Consider the following 19,211-nt stretch of genomic DNA (forward strand, 5'->3'; position numbering starts at 1 on the left):
ATAATCAACCTCTTTGTTATGGCAAGCCTAAATAAGTTCAGGAGTAAAATGTGCTTAACAAGTAATACATTGTATGGACTCACTCCGTGTGCAATAATAGTGTTTAACATTTTAAAAATGTATGACTACTTCATATCTGTACCCCACACATACAATTATCTGTAAAGTCCCTCAGTCCAGAAGTGCATTTCAAACACAGATTCAACCACAAAGACCATGGAGGTTTTCCAATGCCTCGCAAAGAAGTACCCCTGCACATTGACTCGGTACCGGTACCCTTTGTATATAGCTTCGTTATTGTTATGCAAGTGTTTTTGGTTTGATCCCATTTTTTTCTCACGTAAGTAAATATTTTATTGAACTGCATTCTTGGTTAAGGGCTTGTAAGTAAGCATTTCACGGTAAGGTCTACACCTGTTGTATTCGGCGCATGTGACAAATACAATTTGATATGCACATATTGGTAGATGGGTAAAAATAAAAAAAGCACACATTGAATATCCGTTGGAGCATGGTGAAGTTATTCATTTCACTTTGGACAGTCCCTACAAAGATACGTGTCCTTCGAAACTCAGGGATTTCACCATGAGGCCAATTGTGACTTAAAAACAGTTACTGAGTTTGAATGGCTGTGATAAGAGAAGACTGAGGATGGATCAAGAACATTGTAGTTACTCCACAATACTAACCTAATTGACAGGGTGAAAAGAAGGAAGCCTGTACAGAATAAAAATATTCCAAAACATGCATCCTGTTAACAACAAGGCACTAAAGTAATACTGCAAAAGAATGTGGCAAAGCAATTCACTTTTTGTCCTGAATACAAAGTGTTGTATTGTATTTGCCCTAAACATATTACTGAGTACCACTCTCCATATTTTCAAGCATAGTCGTGGCTGCATAATGTTATGGGTATGCTTTTAATCGTTAAGGACTGGGGAGTTTTTCACAATAAAAATTAAACGGAATGGAGCTAAGCACAGTCAACATCCTAGAGGAAAATCTGGTTCAGTTTGCTTTTCACCTGACACTGGGAGATGAATTCACCTTTCAGCAGGACAAATAACCTAAAACACAAGGCCAAATAAACACTGGAGATTCTAACCAAGACGCCATTGAATGTTCCTGAGTGGTCTAATTACAGTTTTGAGTTAAGTTGGCTTGAAAACTATGGCAATAGTTGAAAATGGCTGTCTAGCAATGATCAACAACCAACCTGACCAAGCTTGAAGAATTTAAAAAATAATAATGTGCAAATATTGTACAATCGAGGGGTGCAAAGCTTTTAGAGACTCATAGCTGTAATCGTTGTCAAAGGTGTTTGTAACATGTATTTTTTTATTTCACCTTTATTTAAATAGGCAAGTCAAATTCGTATTTACAATGACGGCCTACCCCGGCCAAACCCTCCCCTAACCCGGACGACGCAGCGTCAATTGTGCGCCATCCTATGGGACATACTGCAATTCCAATCACAAAACGTATTCACTTTGATTTTAAGCCTCGAAATACAACAATTTGTGTGGTTAACGGCTACATTTTTTTTTTTGGGGGGGGGGGCTTTATAATTCTAATTCTATTTTCTAGGCTCCACATGTTGCCATGTAAAATATTAATGTTATTTCCAACAACCAATGAGCAAATCCGTCGGAAATCAGGATGCATAGCTATATATTAAACGTTGAAAGGCCAGTCTCTTTCGCAAATGACAGGAGTGGAATGATAGTTATACAGCCTGGCACTCAGACAGACTATTGTAAGATGTGCCTCTGTTGCAAAGCTGTAACCTGCTTTAGATAACGGGACCACTATCCCGAGCGACCTCTGGCATGTTGAAAGCTTTCAAAATATGTCTGTAATCCCCGCCCAAGGCCACACCGACTCAACAGATAGAACAAGGAGCGCAGACTCACCGGGAATGACGCTAATCTCAATCACTGATTGGACAAATGTCCCAAATTAATGGAGCGAGGGCAGTTCCGGGATTCCAACATTGGCCTAGAATACTAGCAATTAGCCAACTAGCCTCGGGACCGAAACGAACCCTTAAGTACTTGAAAACATCAGCCCTGGAGGTCAGGTATGGCTTGTTTGGTGAACTGCTTTTCCCAATAATATCTAAGTAGCTCATTTAACTGACAGTTTATAGTTGTACTGTCTCAAGCGGTGATCAAACAAACTTACCCTGCCTTGGCTAACGTTAGCTAGCTAACGTTAGTGCATTGGATTTTTTGCAGTTTCACAACGGCTCTCAATACGTTATTAGCCTCTTGTCACATTTGCAGGTTTGGACACAAGTACAATATCTTGATAGCCTAGGTAACTAGTTACCTAGCATACCCGGCTGAGTCCAACGTCAGCTAGCTGTGTTTAACATTGATGGAACATGTAATCGAACAGACTTGATAGAGAGGTGCTGTCTGTCAGACTCGACGTCACTCACAGTCCGTATGTTTGGAAATGTGATTATGGTCAGGTGTACGGCAATGCTGAAAAATACGGCTTGCTAGCTAACGTGACAATGGCATGACACTGACTGGAGTAGAGACAGAGTACTCTGAACGGGGAGATTTCAGGATTAACTGCCATTGAAGTAGGGGAGATTTACTGTGTGTGCTACATAAAAAGTATTAGTCGTCTGCTAATTGAGTGGGGCACATACCCTCGTTCATCAACCTCCAGCAGCCTTTCTTTCACAGATACAGACAGTCTGTGTAGAGAAGGCTAGGGCTGTTCTGGTGCTAATATGGGCGGTGTTCACTTTGAATAGATTATAGAAATACAAAATCCGTATGTGTCAGGTGTTGTTGATTGTATCGGTATGTACCTTTGCACCTCTGTCATAGGGGTGTAGAGTTTTTCGCTAACTAGCTGGGTTGTTGAACATTGTGGTGCTCAGGTTCCATTATATAGTCCAGCGCATAAGAACAAAATATACTCAATCGTGAATTTTATGATACAATTAGCGAACTTGGTACACAAATACTAAATACCTTAAGGAACATTTTAAAGATTGGAGGCAGTCTGGGAAGCCTATCATTCAACTACGTGTGGGGTGGGGGGGGGGGGGAAGAATGGTTGACTTTGATTTCAAACTGCTAGGGCATGTCAAAATAAGTACTTTTGGCTATAGTGCCATAACATATTGTCCATTACCTCCCTGATAGCCATTTCTATTATGGCTGCCAACCAGCTGAATGTGGCCATATTGGACTAGATTCACTTGGCCATATCTCCATAATTAATTGGTGCATACAGCCTAGCCTCGTTGCAAACCAGCTTCCCCAGGCTTCCTGGTGAAGTTTCATGGCAGAATTGAGCTAAAGAGGGGTCAGAACCCTATGTAAATCAGTGATGCCTCGCAACACGTCAAGCCAATCAAATGCATTTAATTTGTCACCTGCTTCGTAAACAACAGGTGTAGACTAACAGTGAAATGCTTACTTACAGGTCCTTTTCCAACAATGCAGAGTTAGAGATGTAATAGAAATAGTGACACGAGGAATAAATCACCTTTGGCAGCGATTACAGCCTTGAGTGTACTTGGGTATGATGTTACAGGCTTGGCACACCTGTATTTGGGGAGTTTCTCCCATTCTTCTCTGCAGGCCCTCTCAAGCTCTCAGGTTGGACGGGGAGCGTCGCTGCACAGCTATTTTCAGGTCTCTCCAGGATTTTCGATTGGGTTCAAGTCTGAGCTCTGGCTGGGCCACTCAAGGACATTGAAACTTGTCCCGAAGCAACTCCTGCATTGTCTTGGCTGGGTGCATAGGGTTGTAGTCCTGTTGGAAGGTGAACATTTGCCTCCAGTCTGAGGTCCTGAGCACTCTGGAGCAGGTTTTCATCAAGGATCTCTCTGTACTTTGCTCCGTTCAGCTTTCCCTCGATCCTGACTAATCTCCCAGTCCCTGCCGCTGAAAAACATCCCCACAGCATGATGCTGCCACCACCATGCTTCACCGTATGGATGGTGCCAGGCTTTCTCCAGACGTGACACTTGACATTCAGGGCAAAGAGTTCAATCTTGGTTTCATCAGACCAAAGAATCTTTTTTTCTCATGGTCTGAGAGTCTTTTAGGTGCCTTTTGGCAAACTCCAAGCAGGCTGTCGTGTCTTTTACTGAGGAGTGGCTTCCGTCTGGCCACTACCGTAAAGGCCTGACTGGTGGAGTGCTGCAGAGATGGTTGCCCTTCTCGAAGGTTCTCCCATCTCCACAGAGGAGCTCTGTCAGAGTGACCATCAGGTTCTTCGCCACCTCCCTGACCAAGGCCCTTCTCCCCCGATTTCTCAGTTTGGCCGGGCGGCCAGCTCTAGGAAGAGTCTTGATGGTTCAAAACTTCTTCCATTAAAGAATTACGGCAGCCACTTTGTTCTTGGGGACCTTTAATGCTGCAGACATTTTTTTTGTACCCTTCCCCAGATCTGCGCAGCCTCACAATCTTGTCCCGGAGCTCTATGGACAATTTCTTCAACCTTATGGCTTGGTTTGCTCTGACATGCACTGTCAACTGTGGGACCTTATCCAGACAGGTGTGTGCCTTTCCAAATCAGGTCCAATCAATTGAATTTACCACAGGTGGACTCCAATCAAGTTGTATAAACATCTCAAGGATGACCAATGGAAACAGGATGCACCTGAGCTCAATTTCGAGTCTCATAGCAAAGGGTCTGAATACTTATGTTAACGTATTTCTGTTTTTTATTTTTAATAATTTTGCAAAAAAAATCTAACTTCTTTCGCTTCGTTATTATGGGGTGTGCAGATTAAGGATTTTTTTATTTAATCCATTTTAGAATAAGGCTGTAATGTAACAAAGTGGAGGTGCACTGTGTATCTAACTGCACTGTCCAATTTACAGTGAAGAAATACCATGCTATTGTTTGTGGAGAGTGCACAACAACTAAACTTATCACGGCAACTGGTTTGATACATTCACCTCTGAAGGTAAATAATGTACTTACATTCAGTAACTTTGCTCTGATTTGTCATCCTGAGGGTCCCAGAGATAAAATGTAGCATAGTTTTGTTTGATCAAATCTATTTTTATATTCAAATGTAGGAACTGGGTTCTACAGTTTGAACCCCTGCTGTCTCTTGCTCCACACCCACCCCGCCCGGCCATCTAGATGTGTGAAAGTTAGTGTATAAGCTAATGATCCATCGTGTATGACATTCCTGGGAGTGTTTAAACTTACATTTTGTATTACCATGTCATTTTTGTGTGTCCTCTATAGTTATTTACTTAAATGTATCAATTTACCAATTCGGCACATTTGGGTGGACTTGATACAAAATACTGCAGTATTGCAATGCTTCACTGGATCAATTTGAAACTTTGCACATACACAGCTGCCGTCTAGTGGCCAAAATCTAAATTGTGCCTAAACTGCAATATTATATTTTGGCCTTTCTCTTGCATTTGAAAGATGAAACATCTACCAGATCTAATGTGTTATATTATCCTACATTAATTTCACATTTCCACAAACTTCAGTGTTCCCTTTCAAATGGTATCAAGAATTTGCATATCCTTGCTTCAGGTCCTGAGCTACAGGCAGTTCGATTTGGGTATTTCATTTTTGCCGAAAATTTGAAAAAAAAGGTCTGATCCTTAAGTGACACATGTATGCATTGCATGCACGTGACCAATAGTGACTGACCTATAACATATCATAATCACATCAATAAATTGGTTATAACAAACTCTGAAAACGTGACAGTAAAATGGATGCAGAGGACGTGACCAATAAACCCGAAAAGGGGGAATGTTTACTGTTTTACTAGCTCAAGAGCTAAAGGGGAAGTCGGATGTTTGGAATAAATTTGACTAGTTATGGAAAATATTGGAGATAAAGGAGCAAGTGCTGTGTGCCATGATTACAAAGTCATTTTTCTGACTGTTTGGAATAATGTAAACAACACTAAATAAATTATAAGCCTACCAGAGAGTCTTATGCACTTTTGTAAAGCCTTTATTACAGTAAAGACTAAACAGTCACATTCATTTGTGAATGCAATTTCCGAAATGGAACAGTTTACTTATTGTTTACGCTAATTATTCAAGGGTCGCTTTATTTCATAACAAATGCTTGATTGCATTTCAAATCATGAATGACTCATATGCTGTGTGATGACATGTACGGATTAGAGGTCGACCGATTTTATGATTTTTCAACGCCGATGCCGATTTATTGGAGGACCAAAATAGCCGATGCCGATTAATCGGCCGACGTGTGTATATATATTTTAATTATTTTTTTTGTTTGTTTTTATTATTTTTTGGGGTAATAATGACAATTACAACAATACTGAATGAACACTTATTTTAACTTAATACATCAATAAGATCAATTTAACCTCAAATAAATAATGAAACATGTTCAATTTGGTTTAAATAATGCAAAAACAAAGTGTTGGAGAAGAAAGTAAATGTGCAATATGTGCCATGTAAGAAAGCTAACGTTTAGGTTCCTTGCTCAGAACATGAGAGCATATGAAAGCTAGTGGTTCCTTTTAACATGAGTCTTCAATATTCCCAGGTAAGAAGTTTTAGGTTGTAGTTATTATAGGACTATTTCTCTCTATACGATTTGTATTTCATATACCTTTGACTATTGGATGTTCTTATAGGCACTTTATTATTGCCAGTGTAACAGTATAGCTTCCGTCCCTCTCCTCGCTCCAACCTGGGCTCGAACCAGAAACACATCGACAACAGCCACCCTCGAAGCAGCATTACCCATGCAGAGCAAGGGGAACAACTACTCCAAGTCTCAGAGCGACTGACATTTGAAACGCTATTAGTGTGCACCCACTAACTAGCTAGCCATTTCACAACGGTTACACCAGCCTAATCTTGGGAGTTGACAGGCTTGAAGTCATAAACAGCGCAATGAGCTGCTGGCAAAACGCACAAAAGTGCTGTTTGAATGAATGCTTACGAGCCTGCTGCTGCCTACCACTGCTCAGTCAGACTGCTCTATCAAATCATAGACTTAATTATAACATAATAACACACAGAAATACGAGCCTTAGGTCATTAATATGGTCGAATCCGGAAACTATCATCTCGAAAACAAAACGTTTATTTTTTCAGCGAAATACGGAACCGTTGTGTATTTTATCTAACGGGTGGCATCCCTAAGTCTAAATATTCCTGTTACATTGCACAACCTTCAATGTTATGTCATAATTACGTAAAAGTCTGGCAAATTAGTTCGCAACGAGCCAGGCGGCCCAAACTGCTGCATATACCCTGACTCTGCGTGCAATGAACGCAAAATGACACAATTTCACCTGGTTAATATTGCCTGCTAACCTGGATTTCTTTTAGCTAAATATGCAGGTGTAAAAATATATACTTCTGTGTATTGATGTTAAGAAAGGCATTGATGTTTATGGTTAGGTAGTCGTGCAACGATTGTGCTTTTTTCGCAAATGCGCTTTTGTTAACTCATCCCCAGTTTGGCGAAGTCAGCTGTCTTTGTTAGGAAGAAATAGTCTTCACAGTTCGCAACGAGCCAGGCGGCCCAAACTGCTGCATATACCCTGACTCTGTTTGCAAGAGAAGTGACACATTTTCCCTAGTTAAAAGAAATTCATGTTAGCAGGCAATATTAACTAAATATGCAGGTTTAAAAATATATACTTGTGTATTGATTTTAAGAAAGGCATTGATGTTTATGGTTGGAGCAACGTGTACCTATTATATGCAACGCAGGACAGGCTAGATAAACTAGTAATATCATCAACCATGTGTAGTTAACTAGTGATTATGATTGATTGTTTTTTATAAGATAAGTTTAATGCTAGCTAGCAACTTACCTTGGCTTCTTACTGCATTCGCGTAACAGGCAGGCTCCTTGTGGAGTGCAATGTAAAGCAGGTGGTTAGAGCGTTGGACTAGTTAACCGTAAGGTTGCAAGATTGAATCTCCGAGCTGACAAGGTAAAAATCTGTCGTTCTGCCCCTGAACAAGGCAGTTAACCCACTGTTCCTAGGCCGTCATTGGAAATAAGAATGTGTTCTTAACTGACTTACCTAGTTAAATAAAGATAAAAAAATACAAAAATCGGCGTCCAAAAATACCAATTTCCGATTGTTATGAAAACTTGAAATCGGCCCTAATTAATCAGCCATTCTGATTAATCGGTCGACCTCTAGTACGGGTGAAGGATTGATTGATACAGTAGCCTATATAAGTATTGAAGTAAAGAGTGTAAACACTAAATCAATTATAAGTAATAACAACACATGGTGGTTAATTTCTGTATTATCAAATGAGGAGAGACAAACTTATCACAGAAGTCAGATTTATACTTAAACTGAATCTTTATTAGTGAGAGCTTTGCAATAGCGATGGCTGGTCGACCAATCACGCTTAGATGATTCGTTGAGAGCCCCGAGACAAAAGTACAAGGGTCTTTTATAGCCAAAATACACCCCTTTCAACCTACATGAACAACAGATATATAGAATGGGTCACAAGGTTAAGATTTGTATGAAAGATACCTGTAATACATAGCAGACTATCTGCTGTGTCAACAGTTTTCATTGTATAGAGACCAGTGTCTGTCCCTCCAACTCCAAACTGGAACCGTCTCTCCCTGGTACGGTATAGAACAGAAACATTAACTCGTGCTCTGGAATGCTCTTTAGGTTTTATCACCCAAAGGACATCGTAATACTGACAGAGGAGATTTATCTCCTGGGGTCTGAATGGTAGCCATTTTATTAAAATGGCCACCCTGGTTGACTGACAGGCTCCCCAGACTGCCTCCAATTTTCAATGTTCCTTAAGATATCTACTATAGTATTAGTTTACCAAGTTTGATCATTGTATCATAATGCGCCTATAAGCTAGCCAGTTTTGTAGTCCTAAATAATATCAGTTAACATGACATGTATGAATTATGAAGCCTTTGTGCTTTATGCATCAAAATTCGTTAAAAAGTGATGTTAGCTGATGAAGATTCTCATAGAACAAAACGTATAAGATCTCCTAAGCCTGTGTTTACCAGGCTTTGTAGGCTTTGGCCTCCGTTAGGGCCAACAAAAACACGCCATTACTATTGCTGTCTATTACCTAAGATCTGTTTTCAGTGTTATAATGGAACAGGACTTTTCCCTCAGGTGTTACATGAGATCTGTATGGATAGGAGGGCTCTGTTATGAATACCTGTGTGTGTGTGTGTGAGAGAGAGAGAGTGTGAGAGAAAGTTTGTGTTTGTGTGTAAGGAAGAAAGACGCTTTTAGACACACCCTTTTCCTGGTTAGTCAGTGTTGTAAAATGGAGTAGAGTTGACGAAATGGTCAGGTTTCAACACAAAACCTGGCACTCCCTAGACATGCACAATTCTGCTCTGGCTTGCAACAACTAGCTACAGTATGTAAAGAACATGTTATTGTCATACCTTGCACCACTACTATGTTTTTCATGGCTGCATCATTTGTGTTAGGGATGGTGTGAGGTTTGTGTGTGTGTAATTACTAATGGTGTTGGTTAATGTTATGGATGTAATCTAGTAGTTGTGTAACATGCTCTTCATTTCTTTCTGTTTCAGGGGGTGCCCTCCGATTGCCCTCTTAGACAGCGACAGTGTGTGACAGAAGACTTGAGTGTGTGTGCAAAGAAATAAAGAGGGAGAGAAAGAAGAGGACCTGCAGTTGTTTGTGGCTTTTTCTTCTTTCTGCGTGGCTCCATTTCAAAGGGATCATGGGAAAAGATGCATGTTTACGGCGAAACCATGGCGACACCGATTTTAGGCTCTGTTTGGGATGAATTGATTTTACCTGCGCTGTCACAAAGACTGAGAAAAACGGCTAGATAAACAGCTAATTGGTCCAGTTGACCCGACAAGACTGATCTCAGCGTTCTTTCATATTGACGCAGTACTGAAATACAACATTTTAAATAGCTTTTGTGTACATGTTTTAATGTTTGAAAAAGCTGCAAGTCGACTTGCATTTTTGCTGGGCAGCTTTAAGACTGGCTTAAAGTTGAGATTCCTGTTTGTCTCAACCGCTGCTGCCTCCGCAGGATATAGAGCCTTGAACTCTCCCCTTTGCAAGCGTTCTGTCGCACTTTTCTCTGTCGCACTTTTCTCTGTCTCACAAACACGCATTTCAGGGCCTAGATACACCTTTTCTAAGACCAGCGTTCAGTCGATGGTCACTGCTCTGCTAGAGAACCCTGTTCTGCTGTTTCATAGGATGTCCTGTTACTACCTCCTAATTTCTGCCCCACATTTCCCTTACAAGAATTTGTAAATGGACAACTGTTAACACTCAAGCGCCGGGGAGTAATAGCCGGGGAGTAATAGCCGGGGAGTAATAGCAAGTTAGTGTTCGATGCCTGTGGAGGGTTGGTTTGTTGTCTCACAAGGTCAGAAAGTGGTTGTTCAAGCAGTTTGTTGTGTGTGTCCTTGTGGGTCTTTGTTGCACTACACAGGAGAGATTCTGTTGAGATTTATTTATATTGTTGAACCAAATAAGGTTACATGAAGCCATATGGAAATATTTCAAAAAGTCGCAATTGTTTTTGTATCCTAATGTAAAGTTTTTAAGCTGTGTAAAAGTTATATAGTCTAATATATACCTGCAAAGTTCTACACACATGTAAACAAAGGTGTAGACTTTACTATAAAATCATTATTTTAGTTTTTAAGTGGTTTTATTGGCTGAAGTGCAAATATCTGGCTAGCTTTCTCTAAGATGTTTCTCCCAAACGACTGCTTTGTGTAATATTACAAGTGCTGGTCCCTAAGATCCTTCCCTTCTACCATCATGCTCCCTTATCCCATACGGACACTGAGGTGTTCCCTCTGACCCTTCCACCACCCTTCTCTTTAGATATACCCCTTCTACCCCTCTCTCTCCCTCTGATGCCGGGGTTTAGTAGTGGGGGGCTAGGGGGAGAAGTGGGTGGCCCCGCCTCTTCTTCTCCCCGCCGGTTCCACCCCAGTCGCTATGTACCCGTCTCCGCGGCAACCACCTTCCTGGTCGCCTCCACCACACTCTTCTTCTGCTTCACGTGAGTAAGACACACACACACACACACACACACACATTAGATTCCATGTTATATCTCTGTATCTCTCTTCCCTCTCTCCCTCCAGGTGTCCTTGGTTGTCAGAGCATGTCTCCTCCGTCGTTCCCATCTATAACGCTGTGGTCTTCCTCTTCACCCTCGCCAACTTCTGCATGGCCACCTTTATGGACCCAGGGGTCTTTCCCAGAGGTAAGGAGAGTGTTAAAGATAAATGACTTAGGTGTGAAGAAAGTGTGTAAGGTGTGTGTGTGTGTTCGTTCACAGCGGAAGAGGATGAGGATAAAGAGGATGATTTCCGCGCTCCGCTCTATAAGACAGTGGATATCAAGGGCATTCAGGTCCGGATGAAGTGGTGTTCCAGCTGCCGCTTCTACAGACCGCCCCGCTGTTCACACTGCTCTGTGTGTGACAACTGTGTGGAGGTAAACACACACACACACACACAGACCTGTACTTCTACAGACCGCCCCGCTGTTCACACTGCTCTGTGTGTGACAACTGTGTGGAGGTAAACACACACACACACACACAGACCTGTACTTCTACAGACCGCCCCGCTGTTCACACTGCTCTGTGTGTGACAACTGTGTGGAGGTAAACACACACACACACAGACCTGTACTTCTACAGACCGCCACCTAGCTCACACTACAGGTGGTATAACGAGTGACAACTGTGTTATAACACGTTGTCCGTGGCAACAATAGAAATATCAGAGAAACATAAGTTATTTGATTATTATTTTATTTTTTTTCTCTCTATTGACCCTTTTTTGACCTGTGTGTGACCTGGCAGGACTTTGACCACCACTGCCCGTGGGTCAACAACTGTATTGGGCGCAGGAACTACCGTCACTTCTTCCTGTTCCTTTTGTCCTTGACGATCCACATCATGGGTGTATTCGGCTTTGGCCTGCTCTACGTCCTCCACCACCAGCACCAGCTGGACAGGGTTCACTCTGCTGTCACGTATCCTTATAGACACACACACACACACACACACACACACACGCTAGTTGTTGCGCTGGTGTTGGTGTCCTTGACTGTGTGTTCCCAGTATGGCTACAATGTGTGTTGCTGGCCTCTTCTTCATCCCAGTAGCAGGTCTTACTGGTTTCCACATGGTACTGGTAGCTCGGGGTAGGACCACTAACGAGCAGGTACGTCTGTCTATCTGGGTGTGGGTCTTGGTGTGTTTTCCTCTGAGAGGGCTGACATTATCTAAAAATAGACCATCTCTCTCTCTCTCTCTCTATAGGTCACAGGGAAGTTTAGGGGCGGCGTTAACCCTTTCACCAATGGCTGTCTGAGGAACATCTCACACGTGCTCTGTAGCGCTCAGGCTCCCAGGTTAGCGACCGTCTCTCCTTCATGCCTCCTCTTTTCCTCTGCTGTTGCAGCTTATGGTTGAACAAGACCCTCAGGGGTAAGGAACTCAGTATAGCCTAAGTGTTATGGTGGTTAACTAAATATCTATATCATAATATTTCTGCGTATTGTAGTATAAAGTTGGTGTATGTTTCAGGGAAGTCATTCGTGTGTGTTTTGCTGTCTCTGTCAGGTATGTGGGGCGGTGGCGGGGCAAACAGACAGCGGAGGTGCAGCCTCCCTTCCTCCGCCCACCTCTCTCCTCCGCCCAGCTAGAAGCCAAAGTCCTGGACAACGGAATCCAGAACGACTGCCACAGCACCAGGGTACACACACACACACACACACACACACACATAAAATAAACTCTTAGCCGTCTCTCGTGTGTATGAACAGTCCCTTCCTGTCCCTGTCAGTCTAAGAGCAGTTTAGAGCAGATGGAGAGCCAGTCAGCTGATGCAGAGCCTCCACCTCCTCCCAAACCGGAGCTCCGCTACCCTGGTCTGCCCCGCGCTGACACCGAGGGTGAGCAGTGAACACACACACAGGCACTCCGTATCCCACTCAGGCGGCGCCGTGTCGTTTTTAAACGCTGTTGTTTTTTTTCCCCCTCCAATCAGAGAGCAGCTTGCTGTCTGACGGTCCGCCCACTCCATCTATGTACAAGTACCGGCCGGCCTATAGCAGCCCACAGATGAACCACACAGCTCTGACCCACCCAAACAAGGTACGCACGCATGCACACACAGACATACACATGCATACATTCCCCTCCATATTAGGGCTGTGACGATACCAGTATCGCAATGTTTTTTTCCATAGCAAAAATGTTAACACGAAGCCGACAACTTTTTGGTCCTTTAAAAACCTGCTGGATGTAAAATATTGTGTGCTATAGTTTGGAAAATAAATACATGCGACTCTGGATTACAACATAATGTTGTTTGTTTCCAATATTAGGGCTGTTTTCCTAAAGAAGTTAAATCCGCTTTGTGTTTTGTTTCCTTGCCACGATACTATCGAGTATCGCGATCCTGGCCCTACTCTGTATGCATTTGGACGCTGAAGCTAAAACGTTTAGTTTGGCTCTGTACTCCAGCATTTTGGGATTTGCGATAAATATGTTTAATATGAAGCGACAGTACAAAATGTCACCTTTTTATTTGAGGGTATTTTCATACATAACTGTTTTACCGTTTAGAAATGAAAGCACTTTATTGCCTATTCACTTGCTATTATGCAAAACCTAATCTGAAACACAACCAAAACAAGCTGTAAATGCATCCAACAAGTTTGTAGCGTCACTAGCTTGATGAGGTCTGTGTGTAAGGAATGTGGGACCAAATATACTTAAGACTACTTTAATACACTATAAGTGAGTTTTGTCCAGCTACTTATGACATCTTAAAATGATATGAAGTACATTAATTTCTAAATGGACAAAAAGATATGTATGAAAATACCCTCAAATTAAAGTTCTGTACTGTCGCCTCTTATGAACCATTTGTTCTCAAATCCAAAATGCTGGGAGTACAGAGCCAAATGTACCAATTTAGCTACCCTGTCCAAATGCATATGGAGAGGAGTGTATACATACTCGCACGTTTCATACGCAGTCCAGGCCTTTAACATTTGAGATGACAGACATCGTGAGATCCATTCCCTGAGATGACATGGCTCTACTCCTTTAGTTTATAATCTTCTCCTAAACACAGGGTCAAATCAGTTGATAGATCAGCTAGAAGGCTGGGTGGGACTAAGCCTAGGGCATCCAGGTGGGATTAAGCCTAGGGCATCCAGGTGGGACTAAGCCTAGGGCATCCAGGTGGGATTAAGCCTAGGGCATCCAGGTGGGACTAAGGCTAGGGCATCCAGGTGGGACTAAGGCTAGGGCATCCAGGTGGGACTAAGGCTAGGGCATCCAGGTGGGATTAAGGCTAGGGAATCCAGGTGGGATTAAGGCTAGGGAATCCAGGTGGGATTAAGGCTAGGGAATCCAGGTGGGACTAAGCCTAGGGAATCCAGGTGGGACTAAGCCTAGGGAATCCAGGTGGGACTAAGCCTAGGGAATCCAGGTGGGACTAAGGCTAGGGAATCCAGGTGGGACTAAGGCTAGGGAATCCAGGTGGGACTAAGGCTAGGGAATCCAGGTGGGACTAAGGCTAGGGAATCCAGGTGGGACTAAGGCTAGGGAATCCAGGTGGGACTAAGGCTAGGGAATCCAGGTGGGATTAAGGCTAGGGAATCCAGGTGGGACTAAGGCTAGGGAATCCAGGTGGGATTAAGCCTAGGGAATCCAGGTGGGATTAAGCCTAGGGAATCCAGGTGGGACTAAGGCTAGGGAATCCAGGTGGGACTAAGGCTAGGGAATCCAGGTGGGATTAAGGCTAGGGAATCCAGGTGGGACTAAGGCTAGGGAATCCAGGTGGGACTAAGGCTAGGGAATCCAGGTGGGATTAAGCCTAGGGAATCCAGGTGGGACTAGCAGACCCCTCTCTGAGCTCCTAGCCTTTCTTCTTTCCTTTGTGTTTAACTCCATCCCTCTCTTTTTTTGTTTTTACTCTGAATTGATCACTCAGTGGCCATCAGTTGATCAGTAAGTCTCAGTTAGTGTCGTGTGTGTGTGTGTCCGTTTATGTCTGTAAAAAGGTGTATGCTTGTGACTCCCCCCCCCCCCCCCCCGACTCTGCATTTACTAGAATGCCTGTATTTTTTTTCTGTTCTTGTGGCTCTAATGTTATTTTGCAAGGTGAGTGGTCTTGGTAATGTGATGCCCCAGGAGACCTTCATCCTCCCCTGCTGGCTCTCTGTAGAAACTGTGATCTGTAGAAATGTCTATGTTGTCTTCTGTTGAGGAATGTCTCCTCAATGTAATCCCTTTGTAACATATGTTCCCATCCTCCTTCACGCTCTTCATTCTTCTCTCCTATCATTACCTCCACCTCTCCCTCTCTCTCTTTCTCCAGATGATTCGTGGGGACAGTCAGGACTCTCCCTCCACCCTCCAGTGGAGTTGCCAGCCCAGCTATCGGTCTGAGCCCAGCACCCTTGATGGGGGGTCGATAATAAGTGTGGGGGTGCGTAGGGGGGGAGGGGAAAGGGGCGAGGGCCCCGGGGGAACCAGTGGGACGGGTGGTGGCGTCTCGGGGGGCATCTCCGGGTACTCCCTAGGGGGGCGGTCATACACTTCCTACCCCTCATCTCTTGTCTTGTCCACCGGTGGCTCCCTCTCCTCCAGCATGCGCTCTGCCCACACGCACCACAATACTCTGGGCACGCTCCAATCAGAGGGCACCACCGACACCAGCTACAAGAGCCTGGCCAATCAGACACCTCGGAATGGCAGCCTGTCCTACGACAGCCTGCTGACGCCGTCCGAGAGCCCAGAGTTTGAATCGGCTGCTCATGAGCTGTCCCCCCAGAAGCCCCACACCCCCGCAGCGTTTCCCCCGGCGACGACCTTCTCCTTGCCGGCCCCCGGGGTCGGGGATGCGCCCCTGCAGGGGTACACCTCGCCCTTCCTCTCTGCACAGATGGCCCAGCAGAGAGAGGGCCAGCTGCTCCAGGGCTCTGCCTCTTTCTCCTCCCCCCACAGGGCGTACCTTCGCGCCATCAGTCCAGCCCTGCCGACTCCTCCCCCACACGCTGCCCACTCTGAGACACCGCACCTCCTTCACCAGGACACCAGACACCCACACCTCCGTGCCTCCTCCTCTCGCCCCCTTCCTCCCGTCTCTGAACAGCCCTCCCCGTCCTCCCCCCGTGCCTGTTCCCCTGACCCCCCTGTGTCCCCCCCGCCCCGAGGCCCCTCCCTGGGGCAGTCTCTCTCCTACACCCGAGAGGCGGGGCTCCAGCACAAGGCTCGGCCAATGGGAGGAGGTGGTTTGTCGGGAGGGGGCGGAATCAGAGGGATCCAGGCTCCACAGTGAGTAGAGATCTGAGCCGCAAGCCTGGTACTCTTCGTACTCCTCTTCCTCCCTGATTGATCTATGTGAACCCTCCTCTTCCTCCCTGATCTGTGTGAGTCTTTTCCTCCTCTTGATATCAGTAAGTGTTTCTGCTGGAGTGTGTTTTTAATGTGTATAAGATCTATGCTCGGGTATAACTGTAGTGGGATGTATATCTGTGTTTTAGAATTTTGTCTACTTCATATAGAGGCAAGTATGTGTGAAACCGAAGTGATTGTGTTTGTTAGCATGACCAGTTTAGCATGCTACTGTTTTCTCACTCCTGTCTGTTCTGTGCCCTTTTCCTCCACCCCAATGAGCCTTCTACTCTTGTAACCTTAACATAAGTGTGGTATTACAGTCTATTTTTGAATCAGATCTACTCACCTCTTCTCTCTCACTCCCTCTGTCACCCCATCTGCATCCTTACCCCCCCCCCCCCTTCCCGCCGACTATCCAATCAGATCCACCTCTCGCCCAGGCTTGGCCAATCACAGTACATCTAAACCAGGGGGTGGGGTGAAAAAGGTGACTGGCGTCGGAGGGACAACCTATGAGATATCGGTTTGAGTGACAGACGTCCGCCCCGGCCAATGATAGAAAGAAGATTGTTCCACTGGACAGATTCCAATTTTCTTACTCTGAGGGCATGATGGATGTTCACTAAAATGCACCCACACAATGAATGGACTGTCCTCTCCTCTTGGTCAATATGGAGTCGGATAGTGGAATAGAAGTGTGTTGGCTCACTGGTATTTCAATGACCTTCCTATCCTTATAGTGCCACTGGCCATCTTTATCTGCCAATCTTTCATATTGGATAGAATGGCAACTGAAGTGGAACTCAATGTTGATCAGTGTTGGAATGGGACAACCTTACCTCGGCCTCTCTGTGAGCCATAGACTGTATAACATGAATGCTATTATGACTGCTGGGTACTAAACTCTCTCTATAACACTTATATAAAAATATGATTTGTTTTGGTACATTAACACATGGAGAATTTATGCAATAAAATATAATCCTGGAAGGATGTAAGGCTTTTTAACCAATCAGTATGGAGCATACGGACTGGTGACCAATCGTGGCACTCTGTGGTTCAAGACTTCCTGGTCCATCATATGGATGGATCAATCACAATGGATCCCCACTCCACAGTAGTCATTAATTAATTAGTCTGCAGTGATTATTCAAAGACTGTGCAGAGATGATGCCTCAACCACTACAATTTCATTTAAGTTTTCTAAATAAAGCTTTGGTTTTTTTAATTGTTTTATATAAATGTCTAAAAAAATATTTTAAGAGTTATTGGGTCAGATGATGAAGATTATAGTTTATTTTGCTTTGTGACAAACTATTAATGTGAGTGAGTTCGACTGGTCGCTTGTTTTGATTGATGGCTGCTTCAGCCTGTCATAGATCTCGATGGAATATTCATCCAAAGTGATGATCCTCTCTAACGGACAGCTGAAGTGACATCACTGAGGATGTTGAAAGCCACAAAGAAAATTGAAATTCTGAATCATAAATACAGCACAAGCCTCTTTGTGGAATGTACACTCAATGTTTTTTTATTGCTACTTTATTCAAATTCTCTGTAGCTTTAAATGATTGTCCTTTTGATGTTCGCAATGTTTTCTGTCAATCGAATGCTAGAAAAACCTTATAAAGATGTCTAGCCAAATGGGTTTAGGGTGGGAGGGGCTTATTTATTTGACCACACAGGGAAACCTTTTGCGCTCTTAACACAATTCCAAACCGATCTCTACGTTCTGGAGTTGGATGACGTTGCCCCTACACAATGGGGCTTTTTGACCCTAATGGTTAAGTTTAGGACTAGGGGATGTTAAGATGATCCTAGATCTGTTCTCAGAAGGGTCATTTATAACCCAGAGCCCACATCCCTGTCATAGTGCCTTGTCCTTAGATTCTAATGTACTTGTACAATTCCAAGAAATCAAATTCTGGGGGGGTGGTTTTATTTTCCAAGATAATATGGTATAAATATAGATATTCTGTAGTAATGTCTGATTGTTAATAGAAATATGTATGATGTGTCTGGGGGGGGGGGGGGGGGGGGGTTGAAATTGAGGACTGTTTTGATTGTTTTTTTGCCTTGAGACCATTTGTAGTAAAACTAAGCATTTTGTTTTTTACAGTATTGCTTATGATTACAGCCAGTTAAGAATGTTATATTTTAGTTTGTTTTATAGATATATACTGGCCTCTTGATTTCTTTATTTTGAATCTCTTTATGGTACAATTAACATATTGGCCACAAATAGGTTTAGGAAGGCATGGTCAGAAACACAGAGGTGTGGCAGGAGTGTGTGGGTGAGAGGTGGTGTTGTGTTTAATCCAAAGTTAGAGTTGGAATGTCAAAGCTAGCTGAATGTAGCACATGTTGTGTTCTGAAGCACACAAAGTAGACTATCCCACCAACCAACCAATCAAACAGCAGCATGGGCAGTCAGTGTGTGTGTGTGTGGTGTGTGTGTGTGTGTGTGTGTGTGAGAATATCCTTGCCAAATGCACACCTGGTTGATATGTATGATGACAATAGTTAAGCATCATAATGGCACAAAAAGTCAGACATACAGGACTGGAGAAAGTCTGACTGTTACTTTGGTGGTGAATAAGTGAATATACATGAGTAAATTAGAATACTATTGTTGTAAGCTGTGCTGAATGGAAAGAGAGTCCCAAATTACTTCAATGATGAATATGAAAAAGACAGTTCCAAAATGGCCTTACGAGGAGGTTTTTAAAGATGTCTTCTCAGATTAAAAGGTTGCCCTGATGGAAAAACGTGTCTGTCTTCAATCAAAAATCAGCCGAGAGTATG

The 19,211-nt window shown here is 43.6% G+C and overlaps 1 protein-coding gene across 3 annotated transcripts; it reads left to right on the plus strand.

Moving 5' to 3' along the window:
* The first annotated feature begins 1,718 nt into the window (after positions 1 to 1,718).
* On the plus strand, positions 1,719 to 19,174 carry LOC106604662 (palmitoyltransferase ZDHHC5-B). 3 transcript variants are annotated; one of them, XM_014199538.3, is made up of 12 exons: positions 1,719 to 2,080; positions 9,565 to 11,033; positions 11,119 to 11,240; positions 11,316 to 11,473; positions 11,847 to 12,019; positions 12,108 to 12,210; positions 12,309 to 12,400; positions 12,612 to 12,744; positions 12,835 to 12,943; positions 13,039 to 13,145; positions 15,385 to 16,343; positions 16,830 to 19,174. In XM_014199538.3, the coding sequence occupies exons 2-12, from the start codon at positions 10,885 to 10,887 to the stop codon at positions 16,933 to 16,935; spliced, it is 2,211 nt and encodes a 736-aa protein (XP_014055013.1). In that variant the 5' UTR covers positions 1,719 to 2,080; positions 9,565 to 10,884; the 3' UTR covers positions 16,936 to 19,174. The 3 variants fall into 3 exon arrangements, with proteins under 3 accessions (XP_014055013.1, XP_014055015.1, XP_014055014.1); XM_014199540.3 differs by having other exon boundaries at positions 1,719 to 2,075; XM_014199539.3 differs by lacking the exon at positions 1,719 to 2,080 and adding an exon at positions 8,826 to 9,386.
* Positions 19,175 to 19,211: the final 37 nt, after the last annotated feature.

This window comes from Salmo salar, chromosome 05 (assembly GCF_965601325.2).
Source record: "Salmo salar chromosome 05, fSalSal1, whole genome shotgun sequence".
NCBI lineage: Eukaryota > Metazoa > Chordata > Actinopteri > Salmoniformes > Salmonidae > Salmo > Salmo salar.